Below are 19,296 nucleotides of genomic sequence, written 5' to 3'. Positions count from 1 at the left end.
GTTCCCTTCTGAGATGAGTTTTCAATGTTCCTGTGATAATAAGCAACTAAGCAAACCCCACATCTTCATGCTGACTTGCTAGTGCAGTTCCCCTTATACTCAGTTTGGGTAAAATGAAGACTTGCTCTTATCAATGAGTTAAGTGTGCTTTCCTGCAGAGTCCTAGCCCTCCAAACGATTCTGTTTCAAGCTAAACAGTCCTTAGTTCCTTTATCATTTTTTATTCATTTATTACAGCCGCCACATTCCAGGATTTGAAAGGAACACATTTCCAGTGACAATACACTTCTACTATAAAAACAAATATATATATATATATATATAAATTCTTGAGGGACAAATTAGACAAAACTAGGCCAAATTAAACCTCTTACAAGATTAAGGACGTCTCCATTCACAGTCTTCACCCTAAAATGCTTCCGCTTCTGATCTTAAAAAGGGAGAAGAAAGCGGTGTGGCGGGATTGTGTTTTCTAAAAGGATGTCTTCAAGTCCTAACCCTAAAATCTGTGACAGATCTTATATATGGAAATAAAGTCTTTGCAGATCAAGGTGAGATGAGGCTGTATCGCATTAAGGTAGACACTAAACACCATGACTCATGTCTTTATAAAGGGGTATTTGGATGTAGACCCATAGGAACGAAGGTCCTGTGATAATGGAGCCAGAGATTAGAGTGGGGCATCTATAAACAAAGAACACCAAGGATTGCAAGGGGTCTCTAGAAGCTATGGGAACCCACAGAAGAATTCTTCCCTAGAGCTCACAGAGGCAATGCTTACAGCGTTGCCAACATCTTGATATAAGACTTCTGGTCTCCAAAATTCAGGACAACATGGTTCTTCTATATTTAGCCATCAGGCGTGCGGCAATTGGTTAAGGCAGGCACCAAGACCCACGGGAAAAAGGATCAACTTTGGACAACGATCTTGGGTTCAAATCTATTCTGTGTTTTCCGGACTATGGCAACTTGCTTAGTATCTTTGAGTAAGTACCAATTTGCTTGCATGTGAAATCTTGAGGGTTTCTGTAGAAAGCCAGGTACATAATAGAAAATCACTAAGGAATTATATGATTTTTATCAATAAAGCAAAAAAGCAAAATCATTCATTCTTACTCTTATATTCTAGCATGCATTCTAACAATCCTGCATAATTTCTTAAAATCTCTGTTAGAGATAAACCAATCAGAAAGGATTCCAATTCTAAAATAATTACAGTATGTGTAAGGATCCATGTCTATGTCAAGCTGTAACTGAAGACAATGACAGCTAAATAACTCCAGTGATGTTTATACTTAAAAGTTTTCACTTTCCTGTAAACACAAATGTTGTAGACACCTTTCTGCTAGATTTTAACAAGAGGAGAAGATTCAATGTAAGCCATATATCCTTACTATCATATGCCCAGTTTGGCTGAATATTAGGAAAATGAATTGAAAGAGGAGACAATAATCATCAAACTATCTTAGTTAGCTCTGACTTGTGAGGTATCAAGGCATACAATTTCCAAGAATTAGGTGAGAGGAGTTCAGTTTGGTACGAGATCTACACAAACTGTTTTACTAATAACTACACAGCGACCCACAGCCTCAGTCTCTTAATTACCTTGTAATTCCAGGCAAATAAGTGCCGACATAAACACACATATTTTTTCTCAACTGAAGTATCACATACTGTGAAAGAGCATTAGTTAAGTATGTAGACTCTTCTATGTCTGGATACTTAGTTAAGTATCTAGACTTCTCTATGCCATCAAATCTCTTCAGATGGTAATGAACTGAATCGCTTTACTTACTAACAGAAGCAGCAGGACAACGTCAGGGTTGTCACACGCACAGGCAACGTGCATCGGAGTCCAAAAGTCTTCATCCTGGTGGTTGACATTGGCCCCTCTGTCAATCAGGATCTCTGCGATGAAGACATTATCATACCGAGCACACTAAAAAAAAGAAAGAAAAGAAAATATACTGTTGCAATAAACCATGATAGTCTTACTCTTATTCCAAATTTCTTTTCTACATACAGAAAACTTTAGTGCCAATTCTGGAAGTTGGGAGGTGGAGCTCAACTGGCGAGGAATTTGTTCCTCTTCTGTACTAACTTATAAGGAAAGAAGCTTATGTAAGAAAAGAAAACTGAATCCATGGACAGTGGAAAGAAAAAGGAGACTAGATATTATAGAAGACAAAATTAGTGACTTAAAGGCAGTAAAAACTATACGATATAAAACAGGAAGAAAAATGACTACATAAATGAATGGAGTATCAGCGAGTTGTAGGAAAACTTCAAACTGATTGACTGATAACCCATTCGATTGACAACATTGGAAATGGGGACTACAGGATAAATTTCTGGTTTTGTCTTTATTTAATTACCTTTAAAATGAACAGTTAGAAGACAGCCTAATTTTTAAGCTTCCCTGGTGGCTCAGCAGTAAAGAATCCGCCTGCAATGCAGGAGATGCAGGTTCAATCCCTGGGTTAGGAAGATGCCCTGGAGAAGGAAATGGCAACCCACTCCAGTATTCTTACTTGGAAGATCCCATGAACCAGAGGAGCCTGATGGGCTACAGTCGCTGGGATCACAAACAGTTGGACAAGATTGAGTGACTGAGTAGAGCAGGAAGGTGATTAAAACACTTGGAATTTAAGCTTCTAATAAAAACACAGTATTTTTGCATTAATTTCTTTTACTGTATGAAACATACATGCTTTAATGTTCAAGTAACATGTAAACAGAAAGAGTTAAAAAGAAAAAGGAGATTCTGCCTCCTCTCCCATTTGGGTCACTGATAACAATTCCTTATCTAGTCTTCAAGATTTTCTCTGCTGTTGAAAAAGATAACCCCCCTCCCCCATCTATCTGTCTAGAGTCTAAAAAATGTACTATTCTCTAACCTGTTTTTGACATTTACCAATATGTCTTGAGCATATTTGCGAATCTGTTGCAGCTTGTTTTCATCATGCTTATGTGTGTGCTCAGCCGCTCAGTCGTGTCTGACTCTTTGCAATTCTATGGACTGTAGCCCACCAGGCTCCTCTGTCCATGGGAACTGCAGTGGATTGCCGTCCTTCTCCAGGGGAGCTTCCCAACCCAGCGATCGAACCCAAGTTTCTTGTGTCTCCTGCATCAGCAGGCGAATTCTTTACCACTGAGTCACTCGGAAATCCACTGCTACGGTCTGCTGCTGTCAGAGCACGGAATCAAAAGAATTCTCATTTCATACTCCAGTCAAGAGTGTTTCCTTAGAACCAAGAGCTCCTTCTCAACAGTTTATGCATTAACGGTCTTAACTTATTAATAAAACTCCAGACAGCATTTCAGCAAAGCCCTTTGTGACTCTGTTTTCAGCTCCAGACATAGCAACTTTACTTCCGAAGAGTTAAGTCTGAATTTTTTCTATACTGCCCTCAAGAGACTAAATCCCTGGAGTGCAAAAGATTGTTATTTGTTTTCATTATTTTCCTTCTGAGAGTAGTTGACACCTGCCATAGATCTGATTCATGAATTATTGAATATAAATAGGCAAATTCAGACTTACTGAAAACTTATTAAAATATGTTAAAACTAAAGACTGCATATGATGAAGAATATTAAAAGCTGTGTATCAATTATCTGGGGCTTCCCCCGTGGCTCAACGGTAAAGAATCTGCCTGAAATGCAGGAGTCCCAAGAGATAGATGTGGGTCCAAACCTGAGCTGGGAAGATTCCCTGGAGGAGGACATGGCAACACACTCCAGTATTTTCGCCTGGAGAATCCCTTGGACAGAGGAACCTGGCGGGCCACAGTCTATAGCATTGCAAAGAGTCCGACATGACCAAAGCAACTCAGCCCTCAACATGCATCAATTATCCACCCTTAACACGGATGGAATTATTCTTTTCCAGCTTCAAGGTTACTGGGCGTTTCTAACAGAGGCCTTCCAGAAATCTCACGTAGACTCAGCTACTCAGTGAATCAGTGGAGTTAAATAAATGAGACTGGAAAAGCTTAACAACGTCCACAGCTTTTTCCTGATGCCCTGCACAAGCATGCAATGTCTTTTTCTCAAGGATGTTGATCTAAGAACATATAATTAGAGCTTTGGTGCTGATAGAGCATCAGGACTCATAATGCGGGATACCCAAGAGGGGGGGAACACAGAGCTACTCACGCTTGACATTTTCAAGGGCGAAATTGCCTTTTTCGGTACCTAAGGCATTTTGAAACCCTGTAATTTTGTCTCTCTGGCAACCTGCAATTTTGCATTTGTTTTTATTTACTCAGTAACCCCAGGAAAAGGAGGTTCAGTGCTGAGCCCACATTCCTGCAGCCGTCAGGAGGTTTTCTTACATGTATTCCGGCTTCAAAGCCTCTTCATCCTAGCCTGACAACCAAAGTCTAACAGTAGAAAGATGCAGAGCATTTGCACTGGATTCAGAGCTAACTGAGTGCTTCCTGTTCACCTCATCACCTTCATCTGCCCGTTTCTTCTTTCTTCTGACTCTACCATTTCTGAATCTTTTTACTCTGTTCCCTGGGCTGTCTCATTAGGCAAAGATCCTTATATTCTTACAGTTCATCCATCCATCCATCCATCCCTTCATCCACCCATTTATCCTTTTAGGATGTACTGAGTACCTACTATGCATCACAGGCTAAGGATACAAAAGTATCTAAGACATCACCGTTTCTGAAAATTCACTCTAGCAGAGAGAAGAGGCACGTTCTCCACTCATTACAATCCATTATGACAAGATTTATAGCAGAAGCAAGGACCATGTGTGATGAGACCGTGGATAAAAGAGTAACTCAGTCTGACCAGGAGGACAGAGGAGGTTTCAGAACTGATCTCTGAAGGTGGCCAAGTGATGTCATCATTTTCCTCTTTCTTATCACCTGCTTATCCCTCATGCAGGTCTGCTGTGATCAGTTTATTTTTCTCTCGCTGTCTCTGAAAATTCCACTCTAAATAAGACTGCTTGCATCTTAACTCATAATATCTATCACAGCATCACATTAATTAATTAAGCAATTAAGGGGTTAATGTGCCTCCCCAGCAAATCTACTGAGCACCTACTGAGTGGCAGGCCTCCCGTAAGCGCTACAAATGTGATGAAACCACCCAAGTCCGAGCCAGCGGACAGTCTGGTGAACAGAACATAATCACCCTGAGCCTATAATCTGTTTGGTGGCAACTGTGTGATAAGAAATGAGACAAACAACCACATCAAAGTTGAGCTGATCGTGGGCTGGTGAGGGTGGGTTACTATATCCTTGGGGACAAGCCCTGGGAGAAGGTTTCGGTAGATGATTTTTGAGCAGAGATGCAAAGCAAGCAGAGCAGGGAGCCATGTGGATTTCATCAGAAAGTGGAAATAACAGCGAGAGCATGGGGACCTGGGGTTGGTGGGCCCATGAAAGGATCAGCTGGGGCAGGAGAGGTCCCTGGAGATGTGGGCACGGACCGTTAGCTCATCCCGTGCGGCCGTGGGCAGGACTCGGGGTTTTCCCTGAGTGGGAAGGGAAGTCACCGGGACACTTTGACGGAGGAGTAACCCATCCTGGTTGCTGTGGGGGGAAAAGAATGCAGGCTGGACAAAGAGGGGGCCATGGAAGTGAGTGAGGAAGCTGCAGATCCAGGGAAGAGAGGGCGGTTTAGGGGAAGAGGGTTTATCCAGGTGAAGAGAGATGGCAGCATTCTGGCTGTATTTCAAAGGTCAAGAAAGCAACCGCTGCTTTGCTGATGGACAGGATGGAGTTCTATGTGCTCAGTGAAGTTGGACACAGTGTATGTATACGGAGAAGTGGTCGTCCCCCTCTGCTTCTTTCTCTCCGTCTGTCAAACACACACACATACAGACATGCACAGAGTAAAAATACATTACATTCTTACCTCTTGCACTACTATTAGGAATGCAAATTGATATAGTCACAATGGAGAAATGGAGGTCCCTTAAAAAGCTAAAAATAGAACTACCATGTGATCCAGCAGTCTCATTCTTGGATGTATACCCAGAGAAAGCCATAATTCAAAAAGACAGAGGCATCCCAATGTTCATGGCAGCACCATTCACAATAGCCAGGACATGGAAACAAACCAAACGTCCAATAACAGAGAAATGGATAAAGAAGACGTGGCCCATAAATACAGTGGAACATCACTGAGCCATGAAAAGGAACAGAATTGGGTCATCTGTAGACATGGATGGGCCTAGAGACTGTCAACAATGAACCGACATGATTTTTTTCAAAGAAAAGGTCTGCCTTCCACTAGGCCAAGTGGAATAATGTATTCTCTGAAAACTTAATCCAGGTATCACTGGGGAACTTACTGTGAAAGACTACAGTCTTTATAGACAGAAGGTCAGAGTTTAAGCTCTGATACCATCTACCGCTGCGTGAGTTTAACTCTGTCCCTCAGCTGCTTACCTACTGAAGTACATAAGCTTGGGCCCTCCTCCACAGAGCTACTATGACTATCAAAAAAGTCAAATGAGATGAAATCATAACTAATACAAGGCAGGGCATGTATTGATTAGAATCTAACATATCAAAGTCACTTTATGGCTTGAAAGTCATTTGATCAACACAATTCATGCTCTGATGTCCCATTCATCACAGGAAACACTCTGAGAGCATCAGCCTGGATAACATCCCCAACTCACAGACGGGAAAGACAAGGCACTATGAGCTTAGACATCTCCCGAAGCTCAATGGCAAGGGTGCATGGGCCCCATGCGATCACACAGAGGGGAAGAAAGACTGAGCTTACTTCCCTCCTGCTCCCGAAGCTCAGTGGAAAGGGTGCATGGCCCCATGCGATCACACAGAGGGGAAGAAAGACCGAGCTTACTTCCCTCCTGCTCCCGAAGCTCAATGGAAAGGGTGCATGGGCCCCATGCGATCACACAGAGGGGAAGAAAGACTGAGCTTACTTCCCTCCTGCTCCCGAAGCTCAACGGAAAGGGTGCATGGGCCCCATGCGATCACACAGAGGGGAAGAAAGACTGAACTCACTTCCCTGCTCACCTTCTGAAGGGGGACACAGAGGGAGGGGTCAGTGTCCCCAGGAAAAGAGGGCAGGGCCAGGGCGGTCTCCTGGAGAACACGTAGACTGCTGGACCTCTTGGTAAGGATGCCATGATACTGACCAAGAGGAGAATCTTATCTCTAGGAAGGGGTGCGCAGCATGTCCTGAGAACCAAACCTGGGACCCAGAGCTAATGGGCACATGGCTCCTTAGAAATGTTGTGTAAGCCAGGTAATGACCTGAGGCTAAACCAGAGAGGCTTCACAGCCAAAACACCCTGGATGCCTCTCCATCTCCACCGATGCTGGAGCGAGGTGGCTCTCTGAGGATCAAACAGAGAGGCTTCCGAGCCAAAACGCTCTAGTAATCTCTCTTTCCATCTCAATCCGTGCTGGAGAGAGAGGGCTGACACTCTTCAGCTGCGTTCCCCATCTAGATTCCGAGTCACCTGTCTGCCCTGCTGTGTGTGGTATGACTGTCTGCACCCCAGGGGCCCCCAGGCTCTGGCAGACACACGTTTCTCTTGCTGGCAGTGGTTCTCAACCTTGCCCATACACTAGAATCACCTGGGTGGAGCTCTGCACCACCCCAAAGTTCAATGACACCCCAGAAAAGTTAAGTCAGAATCTCCAGGCTGGGTGGTCACCAGAAGGTAGATGTTGGCATCTTATGGCTGACAGCTGACTCCCGGAGGCAACCAGGCTCAGATCCAGCCCCAGATGAGACAGCGTCCGTCTGATCCACGTGTGACCTCCCTTAACATGGTTTGTGCCAAGTGAAGAAATACATCATTTTTAAAATACCGGTACACAATTATAAATTAGGCTTTTATATTAATCTGGGCATTTTTTCAAAATCATGTCTTACACCTGAAATTAGTCCTAAAGACCACTAAACTGAATAATTATTGATATCTCCCTTTACTTAAGTTTTGCCCTTAACTGAACCAGCAAAAATCTCTTGCATGTGAAATGGCTGTATTTACTTGTTTATGTGATTATTTAATTGTTTATTCACTTAATCATTCCCTGCTTGTTTCCAAAAGAATGTAGTAAAGTTTTATTCACATAGGCCATGAGCAGAGAATTATAAAAGCTCAATGGGACAAGAAAGTAAATAAAAGAAAGGATGGCTGCCTAATGCTCTATAATTGATACAATATTATTCTGCTTATTTGCTGAATATGATTCATGTTCAAAAGGATCTTCTTTAATGCAGATGTGCAAACTCCATTCACTAATGCTTAGCTGGCTCAACGGTAAAGAAGCCATGTCTCCTTATTTCTGACCAACAATACGATTCTCTGGGCCATATATTTTATCATTTAAAACCGTTCAATTTAGACCTGTATTACATATATATATATATGTTTCACCTTGGGTTGGGAAGATCCTGGAGAAGGGAAAGGCTACCCACTCTGTATTCTGGCCCAGAGAAGCCCATGGATTGTATAGTCCATGGGGTCACAAAGAGTCGGACACGACTGAGCAACTTTCACTAACTCACTATTGAGAGAGAGAAGGGGAGAGAGAGAGAGAGAGAGAGAGATGGGCTTCCTTGGTGGTTCAGTGGTGAAGAATCCTCCTGCCAATGCAGGAGACAACAGAAGACACAGGTTCGATCCCTGGGTCAGGAAGACCCCCTGGAGGAAGAAATAGCAACTCACTGCACTATTCTTGCCTGAGTAATCACATGGGCTGGGGCCCACCCGGTCCCTGGGCTGCAAAAGAATCCGACATGACCAAGTGTGTCTTAAACAACAACAGTTTACAAACTATAATGTGAGTAATTAACAAACATCAACGTGTCATTACTCAAGCCTGTTCATCTGAAGCACATCACTGCTCTGATCGTCTGTTACAGGCGCATTCTGCCACTGAGTCTGGTGTCCACAGCTGGCTCCCCTTCCACCGCGTGTCACCCACTCTCACCCGGTCATCACAGCCCTTACCAGATGGAGCAGGGACCCTCCGGAGGACACAGGCATGTGGGGGTCGGCCCCCTCCTTCAGGAGTCGCAGCACTGGAAGAATGAGAGAGGAGAGTTACAGCTCATCTTTGTTCCTCACCGTGAACCAGAAGGTGTAGCGTTTCATTAGTGTCTAAACCCCAAACAGCCATGAAAGCCAAAGAAGACACATGAATCGCCATCCAACCTTATTTTGGGGATTTAAGCTTGGCAGCATTTCTCTTCACATTGAAACCCATTTCTTGGTTTGCCAACATCTTCACCTACTCAGTTCAGTTCAGTTCAGTTCAGTTCAGTCACTCAGTCGTGTCCGACTCTTTGCGACCCCATGAATCGCAGCATGCCAGGCCTCCCTGTCCATCACCAACTCCCGGAGTTGACTCAAACTCATGCCCATCGAGTCGGTGATGCCATCCAGCCATCTCATCCTCTGTCGTCCCCTTCTCCTCCTGCCCCCAGCCCCTCCCAGCATCAGGGTGTTTTCCTGTTACAGCCCCACAAATTATTCCCAAAGGGGACCACACTCTTACAATTTATTATTGCAAAGTGCCTGGCTTAAGTTTCTGTCCTAGATCAAGGAGAAATAAGCAAAAAGAAGGGAATCACTTCACTCAGCTCATGTATGCTTTAGCTCACTCTTACTGTTCTAAACTCATTAGGACTCATTGGCTTAAAACAACAAAAGCTGACACTTTGCACATTAAACTTTCCTTCATGCAATTACCCCTTGGCCCCACTTCCACCATTCTCCCAAAGCCATCTGTAGCTAAATTAGCAATGTCAGACAGCTCAAAATAGATGCCACTCATCAGGGTAACAGCACAGCTGGAAAGCGACCTGTGTTTCCATTTGAACAGCAGAGGTGGACGGGGTAGGGCACGGAATGCAACAGGCCTTGGGAGAAAGATTGTGTTGTTAATGTATCTTCCGTGACATACTGCGGGCTCCAAGAGGCCCATCCTTCCCCCAAGACACTTGATTCCAGTTCCCACTGTTAACAGTAGTATCGTAGAGCCATTCATGCTTTGTCCAAATAGATAACTAAAGCAACAGTTCTTCGAGTTTGTATCGCACAGAACTGTACAAAATGACTAAGATGCAAAGTCATACCTTCCAGAGCAAACTGTGTTTCCGCTAACTTTCTCTGTAACTTGTCAATGTCATCAGAACACAAAAACTGTTCTTGTCACCCCACGTGACATACTTGTCACCCCAAGTCTTGACTGTGTTCCAGTCTCTAGTTTGTTACCATCTTCCCCACATTTAACTGCACATCACAGAGGACAGACACAGTTCCTCTCACACAGCTTTCTTTCCAAGACTATCTCTTCCGTGGTGTTTGCATGGGGGATGAAGAGGAGGCATGCCAGCCCCATGGGCGTGACAAACCCACACCCAGCCCAGTGCACTCTCCAAGCAGCCTTTCCCGAAACGGGAGCATCTCTGTCCAAATCCCTCTCCTCGGGGAAGTCAGATGCATTCCTGCTCTCAGACCAGCAGTGACACTGGGTCTGGCTCCTTGATCTTACACCGCCCCCCAGCCCTCTTCCACAAAGAGGTGCCTCCATAGAAGCACTATTCATTCACCAACAGCATGCCTTGATGATGTTCTTTCTTTAATAATTTAACTCTTTCTGTACCTAGATTCTCCTCATGTGGGTAGTTGGTGGCAAAGGTATAGATCTCACAGGATGAGTTGTAACCTGGCATCCTATGGCTCAACCATATGGACACAGGTACATCCCTTGTCTGCCCTTTACTGGAAAGTCCACAACGGTGAGGACTTGGCTTTCCTCCCCATCTCTGAGCTGCTATGAGCCAGCCTGTCGCCCGGCTGTATGTCAGCGGGCTTCCCTGCTCCCTTTCTCAGCCTCCTTCTGTACATGTGTGTAGTTAAGTGCATGCATGTCTTATTCCCTCATATACTTCCTACTCCTAATTTTAAAAAGTGTGTCCATGAAAACAGAAAGTTCCTTAACTATATTTACCAATAGTTTTCTCAGAATGAAAATAGCACTTTTACCCCAATAATTATTTGCTTAACAAATGAAATTATTCATCTTGAACTGACTGATACTTCCTTGGTGCTTTATGGTTGTTACAACAAAGAACTTTTACTGGTGTGATCACACTACCGATAGTGAGGAAGATTATACTTTACTAGTTAAAACATTAGTAAAATGTTATTATATTTCTACAAAGAATCTAGCATCCACACATGTGGTGAACTACACATAATATAAACCAGAGACACACCGGCCTTGCAGTTTGACCCACTGGAGGCTAAGTCCCACTGGGAAAGCTAACAGACTTCACTCTATGCCTTAGCTTTCTGTCTGTAAAATAATCGACGATTGTTGGACTCACACGATGAGAGTGTAGTGTGAATTGAATGGAACAACACATAGAGCAAACTGATCAGGCCACCTGGCACTGGTCAGGGGGTCACTAAATGATTTTTATTAGTAAAATTACTGTTGTCACTCATGAAACCAATAATGATGTATCATTAAACACGTACCTGAAGGTTTATTCTAACTTTTCTCAAAACCTTCTCATTACTAAATGCTGAATTTACGTATAGGATGTAAGCCAATGCAAATGTACCAAAATTCAATGAAAGATGAGTTTACAATTTATCAGGTAGAATAAATGGGCAGAAGAGGGCAATGGAGGAGGCGATGGGAGAATGATGAGCAAGGGGGGACAAAACAACAGTTATGAATAAAAGACTGTGTGTGACTTGGAGAAATGTGTTGTGGGGGATAGTTTACATTACACTACAAGAGTCAGGCATCGTTCTGCCTCTTCAGGCCATTGAAGAGGATCATAGCATATTAAGCAAAGAAGTTCAAAAACAAACCCTTAGGTAGGTGCTATGGACTAAGTGTTTGCTTTTCCACAAGAGCAGGTGGGCCGCAACAATGGTGGCCTGAGCTGGTGAATGCTCAAGGATGGATGGAGATGTCTAGATGATGGATGGATGGGTGGGTGGATGGATGAATGGATGGCTGATAGATGGATACGCATTTAGGAGTCTGCTGCTATAAAGGCTGTGCAGTCCACAGTTTGTTGTAAATTCCATGTAATCAACTGATTCTCACAAAATGATTTTGATTTTTACTTAACTTTTGTATCCACAGTCAGTCTTTGTTTCCAGTTAATGACCAGGACCTTAATATCCTGGTTGATATTTTCGCTGAAATTAATGAGCATGAGCCAGGGATCATCAGGAAACTGTGGCTGTCAGGCCTCACCTGTCAGCGCACAGCCCTTAAACCAAGAGTGACTTCCACAATGTGGGAGGTGTGCGAGTGCTCGCTTCGGCAGCACATATACAATTTTGGAAGGTGTGTGAGGAAAAGAATTTAAAAAACAAGACAAGAAGTGTCCAAAAGGAATGTGTAACCCAGACTGTATGTGACTCTTAGAGTTTAAAATACTTACTAACTGACCTTCGCAGAAAAGGTTTGCCGACTCCTGAGTAAGATCGAAGTGAAACAGTGAAGGACGTCAGGGCTTCAGGAATGTATCAACACCCTGAGCGGCACCTTCGCTAACCAGGTAAGTTCCTGAACAGTGTAATCACGTTTTATGACATTTTTGTGCTTTTCACAATACAGTGGCCACCGACGCCATACATCTTAAAGTACAACCTGCATCATCAACACTTTCTCCACCACTTCTTGAATTCTACACAGTCAGGATGAAAAATCAAGCTCTGATTTCTAACACTGGCCAATTCTCTTGGTATAAATCTCCCACCATGGCTGATCGCAAGCTACCAGGGTGTGGTGTCACTGAACCCAGAGTTTGGAGGCGATGTGATGCAGTTCACAGTTTTGTGGCATTTCTATCACACAGACAAAAAAGACAAAACTACGAGAGCAAAAAAGGAGAGGAAAACGTAGAGAACTGATTAGGAAGTGATGAGCTTTGAGCTTTACCTTTGTTTTTATTACAATCTAGTAATAATTAGTTAATTACAATTCACTACTTAATTGTAAGTTTATATACTTTAGTTGTTAATACAGGTTTTTTAAAAAACTGTTTTACAACCAACTCATGAATTCCTGATGTTTTAACAATCAGCTCTCAGGGGCTTTGAGAAGAACCACCAGCATGGAACAGGAAGCAGCCCTGAGGTGGATACGGAACATCGTCCAAGAATATCCACGAATGAGACGGACTCTGCGCCCAGCAACCGCAGCGCGTCCTTCCTGCCAAAGTGAAACCAATGAACAAACTCCAGCCCTTCCCTCACTCAGGCAGACATCAGACTCAGAAGAAAAAGAAGGGCAATCCGGCATTTTCTCTTCCTAGATAGAAAGACTGTTTCCTTAAGCACTGTTCACAATATCAGAACTAAAGTGGAACCACAGACTGGTTATGGACTGGTTTGCCCCTAAACACCATGGATCCAGAGCAAGAATAAGACAAAATCAACTACTGACTAAATAAAGAAACATATATTCCTCACATATACAAAGGGTAGACTGTGCTAAATTGTAAGCCTGTGCTAAGGGTTAAAAATGACATCATGAGGTACCCAGATGTAAGGATAAAATAAAGAAAATATAAATTCATGGTAAGCATACACTGAGCTCTCCAAAGTATGGAGGGATCTAAAACTGCTCTCAGTGCTTTAGTAAAAGAATTACTTTGATTCTCCCAACTCCATGATACAAATACTGTAGCTGTATACATATCAATACAATTGATGAGGAGACTGAGGCTTGTAAGTTATGTGATGGTAGCATGGTGGATGTAAAACCTGTGGCTCCAAGGATTGTGTTCTTCACCATGAAGAGCATCAGGCCTCTTTACCTCTCAAGTAACAAGAGAGTGGAAGGGTCACCTTCAACTCAGGAACAGCAACACAATTCACGGTCTACGGCAATGTTCTCATAGTTACTACTTTTGTGGGAAACTGTCCGAATTCAGGTTAAAATACTTCCTTCAAAAAGGTTCCAGTTCCTAACAACTTTATAACAACATAGTTGGAACTGACAGTCAAGTGAAAAGGCACCTTGACTCAGAGTCTGTTACAATAAAATCTGCAAGGAAACAGCTCAAGGAAAAACAGCCATCTGGGGACCAAACAGAATAACGAAGCTGAGGCTCCTTTTAGAGTGTGGCTGCTTGGAACTGATTCAGCATTTATTGTATATTTGTGGCTTCATCATCAAGCTGCCACAGAAGTTCCATCGCACTGTCTGTGTGGGGGACATGATTTGATATTTAAAAAGAAACATTCAGTCTGGAGATCTTCAGCTATTGGGATAAAAATGGATGAAAATACATCATCGTTAATAGGACCTGCAGCTGTCTCCCCTGCACATCCCAACCATCACCAACCATCACCAAGACCAATGGTCTGCCTGATAGTCGTCACTGTAAGTGTCTAGATATGACTGATTTACCTGTGTTGAGGACAATCAGCACATCGATGATGGTGACTTGACAGCAACCTGACGACAGCAAGTGCTTTGCTGATCACAGGAGCTGGGGTGGACATCTGACTGCACCGCAGTCTCTGCTGTCACGTGGTTCTCGTGGTAACAGGGGTTTGTATTCACAAAGACTTCGCATTTGAAATCAACACAGTCAAGGAAGAGTGAAACATTACCGTGGTTGCTAAGTTGCGTCCTCATAGGGAGCCCCATGCGTACAAGGAACATTGGACAAGCAAAGGAACATTCTCTAGAGCCCTACAGGTTAGAAATGTTGCTTACTAAGCAGTAACTCTGTGCGTGTCAAGTTGCTTCAGTTCTACTCGACTCTGTGTGACCCTGCGGACCGTAGCCCGCCAGGCTCCTCTGTCCACGGGAGTCTCCAGGCAAACATTCTGGAGTGGGTTGCCATGCCCTCCTCCAGGGGATCCTCCCCACCCAGAGACTGAACCCGTGTCTCACGTCTCCTGCATTGGCAGGCAGGCTCTTTACCACGAGTGCCACCTGGGGAGCCAAGTAGTAACTATTCTTTGGTAAATTTACCTACTACAACTAATATCAGCGAGAACGACGGAGAAAAGAAGATATGAAATGGCAAAGTGCGCCTTCATTCTTCGGGACATTTTCTTATCAAAAAGGCAAAATACCTCCCTATCAAAACCCATGGCATGTTTTTGGTAGGAAAAAGACAAGCAGATTCTAAAATTCACAGGAGACCCAAATAGCCAAAATAATCTTGAAAAAGAAAGAAAATGAAAAGAAGGAAAAGATAAAGCACGTGGGATGACTCACTTTACAATTTCAAAACTTACTGCAAAGCTTTGGTCATCAAAACTGTGGTGCTGGCTGAAGACAGATATATAGACCAATGAAATGGGAATGAGAATTCAGAACAGCCAAAAGGTGGAAACAACCCAAATGGCCATCAACTGACTGAAGAGTAAAGAAAGTGAGTTAGAGCTACATAATGGAAAATTATTTAGCTATGAAACAGGAAATAAATTTATGTTACAAGATCAGTTAAAAAAAAAAAGATCAGTTCAGTTCAGTCACTCAGTCATGTCCGACTCTTTGCGACCCCATGGACGCAAGCATGCTAGGCCTCCCTGTCCATCACCAACTCCCGGAGTTTACTCAAATTCATGTCCATCAAGTTGGTGATGCCATCCAACCATCTCATCCTCTGTCGCCCCCTTCTCCTGCCTTCAGTATTTCCCAGTATCAGGGTCTTTTCAAATGAGTCAGCTCTTCACATGAGATGGCCAAAGTATTGGAGTTTCAGCTTCAACATCAGTCCTTTCAATGAACACCCAGGACTGATCTCCTTTAGGATGGACTGGTTGGATCTCCTTGCAGTCCAAGGGACTCTCAAGAGTCTTTTCCAACACCACAGTTCAAAAGCATCAATTCTTCAGCGCTCAGCTTTCTTTATAGTCCAACTCTCACATCCATACATGACCACTGGAAAAACCATAGCCTTGACTAGAAGGGCCTTTGGTGGCAAAGTGATGTCTCTATTTTTAATATGCTGTCTAGGTTGGTCACAGCTTTTCTTCCAAGAAGCAAGCGTCTTTTAATTTCATGGCTGCAGTCACTATCTGCAGTGATTTTGGAGTCCAAGAAAATTAAGTCTGTCATGGTTTCCATTGTGTCCGCATCTATTTGCCATGAAGTGATGGGACCGGATGCCATGATCTTTGAGTTTTAAGCCAAACTTTTCTCTCTCCTCTTTCACTTTCATCAACAGGCTCTTTAGTTCTTCTTAGTTCTTCTTTGCTTTCTGCCATAAGAGTGGTGTCATCTGCATATCTGAGGTTATTGATACGCATTGAGGTTATTGTTACAACATAAATGAATATTCAAAGACTAAGTGAGAGAAGTCAGACACAGTAAGTGATAGAGTGTGTGACTTCATGTATATGAAATATCCAGAGGAAGGAAATTCATAAAGATAGAAAGCAGACTGGTGGTTGTCAGTGGCTGAGAGAGGGGGAAATGGAGAGTGAGTGTCTAAGGGATTCAGTATTTCCATTTGGGATGATGACATGCATGTCCTAAAACTAAACAGTGGTGATAGATGCAGAACATTGTGAATGTGCTAAATGGTACATTTTAAAACAATGAAAACGGGCAGTTGTATTTTAGATGGGTTTTATCACAATAAAAAGCTATAACCCTCCTACTGTGATGCTCTTATTAAACTTTACAACCTTAAACCACATATGCTTTATTATATCTTATCACACTATGCATGAAAGTGAAAGTCAAAGTCAGTCGTGTCTGACTCTCTGTGACCCCATGGACTGTATAGTCCATGGAATTCTCCAGACCAGAAGGTTGGAGTGGACAGCCTTTCCCTTCTCCAGGGGATCTTCCCAACACAGGGATCGAACCCACGTCTCCCACATTGCAGGTGGACTCTTTACCAGCTGAGCCACCAGGGAAGCCCAAGAATACTGGGGTGGGGAGCCTATCCCTTCTCCAGGGGATCTTCCTGGCCCAGGAATCGAGCCAGCGTCTCCTGCATTGCAGGCGAATTCTTTACCAACTGAGCTAAGAGGGAAACTATGTAAAAAATGTATACAGAATGAAAAACAGAAATAGCTTTATTTGCATAAATTCTATTTGTGTTTCTCAATAATTCTGAAGCAGGATGGGAATAATTCTGAGTGATAATGAAGTCTTATCTGTAAAATATCATTTTGGAAAATTTTCCTCCAATGTGCTGAAATATGCATGTTTAGCCAAAAGAATGTACATAGAGAGCAGTTCTGAATTCAGAAGTATAGTTTCTGGTCACTTAAGAATGACTCAGCAGGGGTGTTCAACTTTAACTAGCACCCTAGACACCAGATTTTACAGTTTTCAACTCAGTATCAAATAAACCACATGTTAGCCATTACGTGACTCTGATATTTCCCAGGTTACTATTTCAATGTCTACCTTTTTTTTTCTGAGTCTCATTCATCAGTACATTTTTCTTTTTTATGCTCTGACCTGTGTGCCATTAAGCATTTATAGCTGTTGTCCCCAGAGATGCTCATGTGGAAAAATACGTACCATGTGACACATTTAGGAAAGAGATAAACACTGCCCCTAAGAAATGATCAATTCCAATTTCAATACTTGCCAGAGGCTTCCACACTCAACAAAAAAGAGTGAGCCCACCCTTTCCTTGGTGCTCATGACCTCAGAAGCTGCCAGAAAAATCTATTTATCAGAGGTAGGTCTTCACAGAAAAGAACTGCCCTACAAATGCAAACAACAGTTTTTCATGTCCCTGCATGTTGCATACTTTATTTTAATTAACCGATTTCAATTTGTGTCTTAAACACTCTTGAAATCCAGCATTCTGTGCGCAGGCTAAGTTACGCCAATGAATCCCAAATACCTCCGTTAGTCTCAGAAGTACTGAGGACATTTCCGCCTCATGAAAAATCAAGGAAACATAAGGCATGCATGATGGATATCGTTCCTTAAGAGTAGGTCTTGAAGAGAAATCTGTTCCTGGTACCCAGGTCTTTATTTAGCTGAAATCTATACTGAGCATTTACATTTGACTCATGACGTTATGTGTTTAAAATTCCATCATTAAGTGAAGTGAAAGTCGCTCAGTCGTGTCCGATTCTTTGTGGCCCCATGAAGTATACAGTCCCTGAAATCCCCCAGGCCAGAATACCGGAGTGGGTAGCTGTTCCCTTCTCTAAGGAAAGTTCCCAACCTAGGGATCAAACCCAGGTCTCCCGCATTGCAGGTGGATTCTTTACCAGCTGAGCCGCCAGGGAAGCCCAACACTGGAGTGGGTAACTGTTCCCTTCTCTGGGGGATCTTCCCAATCCAGGGGTTGAACCCAGGTCTCTGGCATTGCAGGTGGAGTCTTTACCAGCTGAGCCACAGGGAAGCCCAAGAATACTGGAGTGGGTAGCCTAACACTTCTCCAGCAGATCTTCCAGACCCAGGAATCAAACCGGGGTCTCCTGCACTGCAGACAGATTCTTCATCATCTGAGCCACCAGGGAAGCTCATTATTAGGTGTGAGGGGAAAACAAACAAAGGCAGAGGCAAGCTTCCAACAAGTTAGGCTTTAGGGATGTTTCAAAATGCCATTGAAAGCAGCGCCTTTTAACTTAGAGATGCTGACGACAAATCTGCTTTTGGATCTGAAAAGGGCACTGCCTGTGTTGTCATCTAGCCAACCTCTAAACCGAGGTCAACACCTATGCAGAGCGGGCTTTCCTGAAAGTTCAAGAATGTGGTGGCAGTAATAGTCGTGGCTCTTTTTCTAGCCTATTTATGTTCATTAAACATGTATCTCACGAGAGTGTGGACTGCAAAAGTCACCTCTCTTCAAACCAGAAATACCATTGACTTAGCTAAATATTAGAATGGCTAAACAAGCGGGGAGGTGCACCCTCCACCACTCGGGACTCAAGATGAAATGAATCCTTATAACACAAACAGTAAACAAAAGCGCAAATGACGAAATGGCTTGTGTTCGGACTTCTTGTTTCTTTCTCTCCCCTCACTGCTTTTTTACACTATTCAGACCAGGATGGTTTTCAACTTTTCTTTCTGCTATTGAAAATACAATCCAGGGACTTCCCTGGTGGCCCTCTGGTTAAGGCTCTGCGTTTCCAAAGCAGAGGGTGCAGGTTCAATCCCTGGTCGGGGAACTAAGATCTCACATGCTGCAGGGTGTGGTGATAAAGTTAAAAAAAAAAAAGAAGACGAAGAAAAAAAAATAAACTAACAGGCAAAAAACTGGAAGACCACAAAATACATGCCATACAAAATACATTCTTCTGTGAGAAGTAAATGAAGCAGAGTCAAACACTTTCCTGAGCCTCACACTTACTTCAGT

General features: G+C 43.2%; 1 protein-coding gene across 1 annotated transcript in view; it reads right to left on the bottom strand.

Annotated features, from left to right (window-relative positions):
* The window catches only part of MYO16 (myosin XVI), a 372,035-nt gene that overhangs the window by 331,568 nt on the left and 21,171 nt on the right, over positions 1–19,296 (bottom strand). The window contains exons 2-3 of the mRNA XM_065901993.1: positions 8,966–9,036; positions 1,796–1,939 (exon numbers count right to left, since the gene is read on the bottom strand). Coding sequence (XP_065758065.1) covers positions 1,796–1,939; positions 8,966–9,036 — 215 coding nt within the window. The remainder of the gene's footprint in view (positions 1–1,795; positions 1,940–8,965; positions 9,037–19,296) is intronic.

Source organism: Muntiacus reevesi, chromosome 11, assembly GCF_963930625.1.
Source record: "Muntiacus reevesi chromosome 11, mMunRee1.1, whole genome shotgun sequence".
In the NCBI taxonomy this organism is placed as follows: Eukaryota; Metazoa; Chordata; class Mammalia; order Artiodactyla; family Cervidae; genus Muntiacus; species Muntiacus reevesi.
The sequence above is the reverse complement of the archived record's forward strand: the minus strand, read 5'-3'. Positions and strand labels throughout refer to the sequence as shown.